The 10780-nt window shown below is 42.5% G+C and overlaps 1 protein-coding gene across 1 annotated transcript; it reads right to left on the bottom strand.

Annotated features, from left to right (window-relative positions):
- Nucleotides 1–8421: 8421 nt before the first annotated feature.
- On the bottom strand, nt 8422–10043 carry LOC131011350 (zeatin O-xylosyltransferase-like). The gene has a single exon (XM_057939139.1). The coding sequence runs from the start codon at nt 9913–9915 to the stop codon at nt 8587–8589; it is 1329 nt and encodes a 442-aa protein (XP_057795122.1). The 5' UTR covers nt 9916–10043; the 3' UTR covers nt 8422–8586.
- Nucleotides 10044–10780: the final 737 nt, after the last annotated feature.

Raw genomic sequence — 10780 nt, 5'->3', positions numbered from 1 at the left:
GATTTATGCTTAATTGTTCTAATTTTAGGGGCTTGCATGTGTATATTTTAAGTTAAATCTTCTGGAAATTGGTGCGTTTTATGGTTCATTTTATGCTTTGCAGGAGATTTAGGATTTCGAGATGAAGAATGCAAATTTTGGAAGAGTTTGGGCTAAGAATCGTGTTTTTATGCATACTCTGGCACGTCAGAGAAGCGAAGCCCCGCATGCTAGAGCACCGAAATCGAGAGCCAGAGGAATCCGCGGAATGCCAGAGGAATCCGCGGAATGCCAGAGGAATCACTAGCAGCGAAATCACTAGCCAGAGGAGTCATGCATGCCAGAGGAATCCTAAATGCCAGAGGAATCATAAGCGCCAGAGGAATCCTTTTCGCCAGCGAAATCAAAGCCAGCGAAATCAAAGCCAGAGAAATCAAGACAGCGAAATCGAAGCCAGAGCGGAAGCCGTTTCTCTGGCGTGGGCCGCGAATTCCGCCAGAGTGGAGATTACTTGCTGAGTACGCCAGCTGGACTTACCTAAGTATTACACGATTCTATTTCCTTTAAGAGTCCAGCTTTGCATGGCAACTTCCATGGTGATCTATAGGGATTTGAAGTCTATAAATAGGGCCATACTTTTCATTGTAAAGATATCAATCCCTTGCCCTAGTTTTAGACGCCATCTTTGCAATCTGTTGGCATCCGAAGCTTAGGATTTACTTGTTTTCATAGTTTCGAGTTTTCATTGTTCTAGTTAGTTTTCAATTTAGTTTAGTTTAGCTTTTATTCTTGGATTGTGATTGAGTGACACAATTACACGTTCAAGACGTTTACGGTATTTTGTATTTAAATTCAATTTATTTCTGTTTAATCATGTTTATGCTTTTCGTTTATGTTCATGCTTTCTTTTTAATTATGCAATTTAAATTATGCACTTTAGTTTCACGCCTAGATTAGTTGGTTTTTAATTTACAAGTATTTAATTTCTTAAGTTAGGTTTAATTTGAGTTGTTTAAATTCTTGCCTAGGTTAAGTTTAAATTCAAGTTTAAGTTTAAGTTTAAGTTTAAGTTTAAGTTTCAGTTTTTAAATTCAAACTCTTTACTGCTTTCTTTACTGTTTTTCCTGCGATACAATTAGAAGCCCTTTAAGACTTTCCTTGAGAGATGACACTGGGTCAACTTACCATCACTAGGATGTCCTTGTTCTATTGCAAGTCAAACTAGAGGTGTTCTAGGTTGAGTCAAATTTTGGCGCCGTTGTCGGGGAAGGTTTTAGGCGTTTAGTTGTGTCACTTTTCTTTTCAGTTTTTAATTGCTTTCTTTACTTTACGTTTTGTTTTTACTTTTCTTTCCCACCGGTGCGTTTTATCCGTGTGTTAAGTGTTGTGTATGCAGGGACGCCATAGTCTGAAAAGAAAACTAACTTCCCCGCTGGATAACACTCGCACACATACTAGAGCAGACGTGTTATACTCTGACTCTGATTCTGAGGCGCACTCTGAAGCCAGCTCTGACCGTGTAGAGCAGAACACAAACAAAGAAGAGATGGCCCAGAACATGGAGTACATGGGAGATTTCACCCGGCCCGTCATCGGAGACACCAACACATCGGCTATTGTGCTTCCCACCGCCGTCAGAAATTACAATCTAAAGCCGCATGATTCAAGTCTTTTACCTCTGTTCCATGGGATGCCGAGTGAAGATGCCCTACAATTCATCCGTGATTTTTGCACACAAGTTCAAACCATTCCATTGCTGAATCTCACGGAGGACCAACTTAAGCTCAAGTGCTTCCCCCATGCACTTAAAGATCGAGCGAGAACTTGGATGCTAACTCTGCCGCCCAACTCTATCACTACGTGGGGAGAAGCGTGTGAAAAGTTCATGCTCAAGTACTATCCCAGCCACAAAACACAGGAGCTCAGGACGCAAATCATGGAATTTACCCAAGGAGTGGACGAGCCCCTACATGAAGCATGGGATAGATTCCAAGAACTCCTCCGCCAGTACCCGCAACATCAACTCCCCAACGTGATGTTGATGCAAGTTTTCTACGATGGGTTAGTGCAAACTGCCCAATTTATGGTGGACAGCACCGCAGGAGGGAACATAGCTCGGAAGACTGCTGCAGAGCTGAAGGAGATATTCAAAACATTAGCGGAGAGCTCTCAACAAAAGTCGGTGCGTGGAAAGAGAGTTGAAGGAAGCGCTGTGACGAACCAGTTTGAGATGCATAAACAATTGGCCTCAATCATGCGCGAAGTACAGCAGCTCAAGATGAGCCATACGGAAGCTGCACCTGTCCCTGCGCAGAGCATAAATTATAATCAAAGCAATGGTGGATGGAGAGGTCAGCACCAAGGGAATTTTCAGCGCAATCAATTCCAGAGTGCACAGCAAATTCCTCCGCCAGCGCTGACTACGCCAGCTCTGCCGCTGAAGGCCAGAGCAGAAAGTCTTGCGCCAGCTCTGCCCATTCCTTCAGCTCTGAACATTGCGCTAGCTCTGAACATTCCGCCAGCTCTGAAGAGCACTTGCCAGAATTTTACAGAGGAGATATTGTTGAGCACCAACCCGGAAGGGGACGAGATTATACAAGATTTTCTTGACAATCTGCAAAATGAGGAGGCCATTGAAGATGAGTTTTTGGCCATGCTTCCACTCGACGATAATGCCGAGCAAGAAGTACCGACCAACGAGAAACACGATGAAACCGTTGAAGAAGAACGGGCTGATGTGCTGCCAAGAAAGGAGGAATTTGTGCAAAGAGTGCAGAGTGCACCGGCCTTGGAGGAGAAGAAGGAAGAAAGGAGATCCCGACCAAGCTCATGGTTCGAGAGAATGATGAAGGCAATGAGCACTACTTGCTCATTAAGAGGACCCGCAGCTGGCATGGAGGATGACGTGCTTTCACAAGGACTAAGTCAGCTGACGTTTCATGGTGATTTTGGTTAAGGGATCCTCTACGTCGGGCTGGCGACTCTAAAACTAGCGCTTGGTGGGTGGCAACCCACCGTTGGTTTAGTTTTTGTTGTTTTTGTTTTTCTTGTTCTTTGTTTTCCGTTTTTGTTTCGTGTTTTTCCTAAGTTTTGGTTGCTTTGCGGATACTATGATGCTTGGTGTGCATAGCTTGTTTTCAGCGCTGAAATTCTCAATATGCCGGCAGCATTGCTGCCACCACCGCTACTGCATGCCAGCGCTGTACTTCTCCGCGCTGCAATTCTCCGCGTTGTACTTCTCCGCGCTGCTCTGCCAGCGCTGACTTTCTACTCTGCATCGCTGCAACTCTCCACTCTGCCACAGACCGCAAACTCCACTCTTCACCACCTCGCACAATGCTTCAGTTTCTCAATGCCGATAATCAGGGACGTTTTATCCTCTATTCTTATTTCTTTTGTGCCCTGAGGACATGGCATGCTTTAAGTGTGGGGGGGGTGTTTTGTTGTACTTATGCTTTCAATTGGGCGAGATCAATATTTCTATGCTTAGTTTTTTCTTTGATACTTGCTAATTTTTATGAATTTGTGGAAGAGTAGATGGTTTTCGATGCGAATTTTGGGTTTGTGTTCGTTTGGTGGTTATTCTTGTTTTACTTTTAATATTTGTTTCTTGATTGTGCAAAGAATTAAGAGTTTTGTTGCAACACTTTTGTAAGTAAGTAAAACGTGATTTGTCCGGTAGATGCTAGAAGGAGTGTTGTCATTGTGATTGCCTACGATCGTATCTTATTTGTGAAATGTGAAAAATGTTGGACGAATAGCCAACTTCAAAATTGCCAGCTCTGAAACATCTGGCATGTTCTGAAATGTGATAGCTCTGAGTCTCTGCTCCTCTAGTCTAACTATGAGCATGGGAAACCACGTGAAAAGACTTTGAAGTACATTCAAATGGTTTTTATTTCACGAATTATGGCTCAACTGTCGAAAATCTTAAGCACACAAGTGTGAAAAATGGTGATATTGATTATAAAGGCGATCACATTAGGAAATTCACTTCTAGCGGAGAATTGGGTCTGATCGAATTGCTTACATTACTCTTTTGTTGCTTCTTAAACTTTGAGTTACTTGCATGATCGAGAGATGTGTGTTGATTGTAAAATTTTGAATTGACCTTGAGAATGTTTGGATGGAAATTAGCATTGTTGAAATCAATCTCTTCCTAGGATTCATATGGATTTTGCTTGAGGACAAGCAAAAAGCTAAGTGTGGGGGGGTTGATTTATGCTTAATTGTTCTAATTTTAGGGGCTTGCATGTGTATATTTTAAGTTAAATCTTCTGAAAATTGGTGCGTTTTATGGTTCATTTTATGCTTTGCAGGAGATTTAGGATTTCGAGATGAAGAATGCAAATTTTGGAAGAGTTTGGGCTAAGAATCGTGTTTTTGTGCATACTCTGGCACGTCAGAGAAGCGAAGCCCCGCATGCCAGAGCAGCGAAATGGAAAGCCAGAGGAATCCGCGGAATGCCAGAGAAATCCGCGGAATGCCAGAGGAATCCGCGGAATGCCAGAGGAATCACTAGCAGCGAAATCACTAGCCAGAGGAGTCATGCATGCCAGAGGAATCCTAAATGCCAGAGGAATCATAAGCGCCAGAGGAATCCTTTTCGCCAGCGAAATCAAAGCTAGCGAAATCAAAGCCAGAGAAATCAAGACAGCGAAATCGAAGCCAGAGAAATCGAACGCCACAGCGGAAGCCGTTTCTCTGGTGTGGGCCGCGAATTCCGCCAGAGTGGAGATTACTTGCTGAGTACGCCAGCTAGACTTACCTAAGTATTACACGATTCTATTTCCTTTAAGAGTCCAGCTTTGCATGGCAACTTCCATGGTGATCTATAGGGATTTGAAGTCTATAAATAGGGCCATACTTTTCATTGTAAAGATATCAATCCCTTGCCCTAGTTTTAGACGCCATCTTTGCAATCTGTTGGCATCTGAAGCTTAGGAATTTACTTGCTTTCATAGTTTCGAGTTTTCATTGTTCTAGTTAGTTTTCAATTTAGTTTAGTTTAACTTTTATTCTTGGATTGTGATTGAGTGACACAATTACACGTTCAAGACGTTTACGGTATTTCGTATTTAAATTCAATTTATTTCTGTTTAATCATGTTTATGCTTTTCGTTTATGTTCATACTTTCTTTTTAATTATGCAATTTAAATTATGCACTTTAGTTTCACGCCTAGATTAGTTGGTTTTTAATTTACAAGTATTTAATTTCTTAAGTTAGGTTTAATTTGAGTTGTTTAAATTCTTGCCTAGGTTAAGTTTAAATTCAAGTTTAAGTTTAAGTTTAAGTTTCAGTTTTTAAATTCAAACTCTTTACTGCTTTCTTTACTGTTTTTCCTGCGATACAATTAGAAGCCCTTTAAGACTTTCCTTGAGAGATGACACTGGGTCAACTTACCATCACTAGGATGTCCTTGTTCTATTGCAAGTCAAACTAGAGGTGTTCTAGGTTGAGTCAGTTGGTATTTATTAGAAAATCGTGCATCCTATAGTTGTCAAGTAAAACAACATTTTGGTCTTCCATCGAATGTAGTCGTGAGCTTTGCCGGTGAATTTCTCCGGCCTTTTCACTATGGATGAATCTGTGCTTTCCAACAACATCAAATTTTTGTCTTGCGATTGTTATATATATCTACGCAATAGATATATATACAAATGTGATGCCTTGAAAAGACGAAAACAACAATAATATAAAATAATAATAATAATAAATTGTAAATAATACTTACCTTTTATCCGCAAAACAAAAATGCTCCGCTATTGGTGCTTGCGGTCTATAGCATATGTCTCTAAGATATAACGACTAGGTTGAACTCGATATGTTGCGCCACATGTCGATGTTCTGACGAGCTACTCGATATTCGGGACTGAACATCACTCTTAGGACTCGAACTACATGAAAAATATGATAGTGTTTTTTTAATAAGATCGAAACGGTATGCTGAATGAGTATCGAATGAATCGAATTGATTCTCGAATGAGTGAATGAAATCTGCATCATGGGGCTCTCTCTTTGTAGCCAGAAGGTGGTGTTCTTGAAGGGGTGCGAATTGAACAGGTGCACTGGTTGGGCTCGAAGAGGTGCAAGTGGTTGGACCCGAACAAGTGCAACCCCTGACTCAGGGTCAGGCATGTGTCACCCACAAGCCAACTGCCGCTGCCTACCTGCCATGTGGCGCAACTGCTGCTACACACGTCCTCCCTCTGCCATGTCACCATCGACATCGAACCGCACTGAGTCTGTGCGCGAGCCACCAAGCCACATCCACGTGTCACATAGCTAAAACGTTTGGCTCATCAATGCACGTGCAAAGTACAAAGTGCGCCTCAAAGCGTCCATTACGACAAGTGCGATGTGCCCAGCACTGGCACCTGATGGTGCTACCTCATAGGAAATGGGTTAGCCATAAAATGGTTTACTCAAAAGTTGTACTAGGCTGCACTATAGTGGTGCACACTTAATTATCTCATTCTCACGAGATAAGACTTATAAATGGTATGGGAGTTCTTTACTTTTCTAATGTGGGATACTTAAACTTTCCACATTCTCAAGCATTAAAATGCTTCTCAAACACCAAACTTCATGTATCAATTGCTCATTCATTACTAATTGGAAATGACACTAATTTAATGTGCTTGAAATGTAGATTCCAAATCTACAAACAAATCTCCACAAATCCCAACGCATTTTCCATAATTAATTTATGGATTTACACTATTTATATTCAATATTTCCAACATATAATATACCTATGACACCCTAATATCTTGTTTGGTAAGAAGTAATACGAACACACGATCCTCTATAAATTTAAAGTCCGAAAATATTATAATTATTTGAGGGATTCTATATACCGCCTACAGAGTTGGTATACATAATATGAATCTTAATTATAACTTTATGAAATTAGGGTTTTCGTTGCCGCCATTCAGCCAATCACTCTCATAGATATTCGGGGGGAGAGGGGGAGGGGGGTGAACCTGTACGGGAATTTTGGATATAATATATACTAGTACTTAATAAATAATTATTTTTTTGTCATTAGTTCAACCATAATAATAAAAACGTACAATAGTTTCATTCATTAAATGTCTATTACGTTACAAATATTCTATGAATAGATAGTTGGTGAACCCGAGCTAGTCGTCTCTGTTTGAGAAAGTAATGATAATTGACTTCGACATGTACTCATTGACTGAAAATGTTGCAAAATCTTCTCGTTGTCAATTGTTGAGAAAATTTATTTCACAATATACATGACCAAACTGTCATTTATCCACTCATCTTTCATACAGTTTTGCAAATCAGTCTTAACAATCTTCATTGCAGAAAATGCTCTCTCAACAGAGGCAGTAGCTACGGGTAAAACTAATGTCATCTAAATCATTTGAAAAACCAATTAAAAACTAAATGATTACCACTTTTAATCATTTCCTGAGTAAGACTTCCCAAATTGCTAATTGCTGAAAATTGAGAATCATGCCGAACAAATGCTATGAAATTACAGAGTTGTTGTGGAAGATATAGACAATCACCTAAAAAACCAATGCACAAAATGCACATTAATGGTGAAATCAGGAAGTAATTGTGGAAATAATAAATAATCACCATAAAAAAATCACCCACTGAACAATAAATCAACAACTTCACGAATTTTGTATCTTCACTTCACATATTAAAAAATCGGCAATTGCTCACAATTTTACATCTTCACGAATTTTGCATCTTCACTTCACATATTAAAAAATCGGCCATTGCTCACAATCACAAATCAAATTTTCTTTTTGCAAAATCACACAATTACATATGAAATCGGCCAAATCGGCCACTGCCCACAAATCGAATTTATAGCTTACAATTTACAAATTTATTGTGGAGCGCCCAAATCGGCGGTGACGTAGTGGTGAACTGTGACTGCGAGCAGCCGACGGTCGTGCTCAGCTTCCTCGACGCGACACCGGTGGTCGTGCTCAGCCTCCTGGACGCGGTGGTGGTGTGGGCGGAAGGCAAGAAGCTGCGCAAGGTTTGTATTCGAAAGGGTTTTAGAATTCTGATCTGGGTCCACATTTATAGATTTATTTTATTATATATATATATAGCCCCCCGGATCCGCCACTGTAGACAGGGCGGCGAGGATTTATCTATCCATTGTCGGTCGTTGTCGTAAGGAGGGGGCGCCGCTATGAAATGAGTGGTAAAGAAGAGAGATTTCAAATTAAAGTTTCAAGCGGTGTGTGGCGTGAGAACATTCGATCGAGAGAGAGGCAGAGAGGCAGAGTAGGGCAACTAAAGTGTGAGAGAATAATCGAGAGAAAAAATGAATTTAGGATTCGGCTGGTAGGTGGGCCAAGCTCAATTAATTGCACTCATTTAATATTCTTAATTTTTTCTAATTATTTTCATATAATAATATAAATCAAGTTAGTCGGTACGATTTAAATAAGATTAGGGATCAAATTAGTTGAGATCGAAAGATTGAAGTTTATTACAATTGCATGCACTAGTGAGTAGTGATGATAATTGTGCCAACGGATTTCTCATTACCTATTCACATTCCCAAAGATTTACAAATTTAAGCTCGTGAGTCGTGACGTCACGATTAGTGTCTGGTGACATGGGCTACGAATGAATCCAACTCAACTCGAGAAGCGCCGCCGGGCTGAGCAGCCCGTCTAACCGCAGCGCCCAGCTCCTCCGCCCTCCGTCGTATCTCAGACCCTTCTTCCGACGCCATCAACCTCCTCACAACCTTCTCAATACTCTCAGCTCTCACGAGCGCCTTCCTCTCTCTCCACTCTCTCACTACAACTCCCACCCTCAACACTTGGGTAATAAGCGCAGTGTTCCTGGGTTGGTCCGAATGCATAGGCCACGCCGCTACCGCCACTCCCTCCGTCACGCTCTCGATGCACGAATTCCACCCACAGTGGCTCATGAATCCACCCGTCGCCGGATGAGCCAAGATCTGTGGCTGCGGCGCCCAATCCCTCTCTACCATCCCCACGCCTTCCACTCTCTCCTCGAATCCCTCCGGCAGCCGAGCTCGCCGGACCTCATCGTCGAACACGTCGCCTTTATCTGCATCTCGCAGCACCCAAAGGAATTTCACTCCGCTCCGCTCCAATCCCCAAGCTAGCTCTGTAATCTCATCGTCCGACATCGAAATCGTGGTGCCGAACGCGACGTAGATCACAGAATCCGGCTGGTGTTTGTCGAGCCATTCTAGGGTTTTGTGGCGGATCCGAGATTGATTTTCGTCCGGCGGCGGAAGAATCGGAGCAATCGCCCAACTCCTCCGATTCCCCATCGCTTCATCTCTCTGTAGAATTTCCAGATACGGCGCTTCGATCAATCTGCAGGTGTTGTACAGATCTCCAGCTCTGAATTTCAGCGGCTCCAGTTGTAAATTGGTGAGATACTGGATCTCTTCGGGCACATCGTCTTCTTCGATAGAGGAGAAGTCTTTGGCGTAGTAGGAAGCAAGAGAATATGCAGAGATACACCAAAGCGCGTAGGATTCCGCATTAGGTATTGAAGCGACGTCCTGGACCACCGCGGCCATCATCGAATCGTGAACGACGACGATTCGCTTGAATTTTCCAGCGATGTCGTTGAGGAACGCGGCGAGCGGTTCGCGGAGGTGCAACGACGCCGTCCAGGCAGGCTGGAGCTGCGATGGGAATTTCTTTGAGGAGTTTGGATCGGGAAGAGGAGAGGCGAAAGGGGGAGTAGGAAGATCGTGGAAGTGGATCTGGGCGACGTTCAAGCCGTTGATGCGAGCACGGGCTTGGCGGTTGTGGATGGCGGCGGCGACGTAGTGGACGGGAAGGCCGTGGGAGGAGAGAAGGGCGGAGATCTGCAGCAGCTGGTTGAGGTGGCCTTGGCCAGGAAACGGAACAGTGATCACTGCAACTTCATGCTTCTCCATGGAGGTAAGGTGTTTGATGATTTGCTTCTCACTTCAATATGCATCTTATCTTATATTCTTATATTCATTTCATGTATAGGAATCCTCTCTCTCGGCTCCACCGCGGCAGCAGCCTTGTTTGACTTCTCCACTTCACTGCAAGTATACATATGTTGGATATATAAATTTTTTTGTGAGAATTGACATTTGTAGCCTAAAGCACATAGTTTATGACTTTGTTAGCCACCCTTTTTAAAGAATGACTTTTCTAGCCAAAATCCCCTTAAAAGACAACTGCGCCCCTAGGTCAACTGTGCACATTAATAATCAACTGTGTACAATCAATGAAAAAATTGCTTAATTATAGTGCTGATCCCCCGCTTCTCAAAATGGTATCAGAGCGGGTTTTTATAGAGGAATTATGTAATTTTTAGTTTATTTTTATGATTAACCCATGTGGGAGGAGACTCCATTTTAAGTTTATGGATCCGGACGAGTGTCCGAGATGTGTACACTACAGGAATTCTCTCCAAAATTTGGAGATAGAAATGGGTCACTTTATAAGTGACCTCAGATGGAACAATCGAGCCCTCGTGACCAACCTACGACGAGGAGGAAATATCGAGCTTATTCGCGATATCATCGCGAGTATCCAGAACTATCATGAGCATCTCATGAGAATGGCCGCAGCCAGAGCGACCATTGAACAAAACATGTACGAGGCCCATTGGTCACACGATTAATGGAACCAAAAGACAAAGCAGGAGTAGTCTATCCAGGCTACCAAAAGATCGAGCCAAGCTCTTCCGACAACGTCAACTTGCGGGAGATCCAAAAGACGGTGGAGTATTATGGCGTCAAGCTGTACGATCTACCGATGGAGCTA

This window comes from Salvia miltiorrhiza, chromosome 2 (assembly GCF_028751815.1).
Source record: "Salvia miltiorrhiza cultivar Shanhuang (shh) chromosome 2, IMPLAD_Smil_shh, whole genome shotgun sequence".
Taxonomy (NCBI): domain Eukaryota; kingdom Viridiplantae; phylum Streptophyta; class Magnoliopsida; order Lamiales; family Lamiaceae; genus Salvia; species Salvia miltiorrhiza.
The sequence above is the reverse complement of the archived record's forward strand: the minus strand, read 5'-3'. Positions and strand labels throughout refer to the sequence as shown.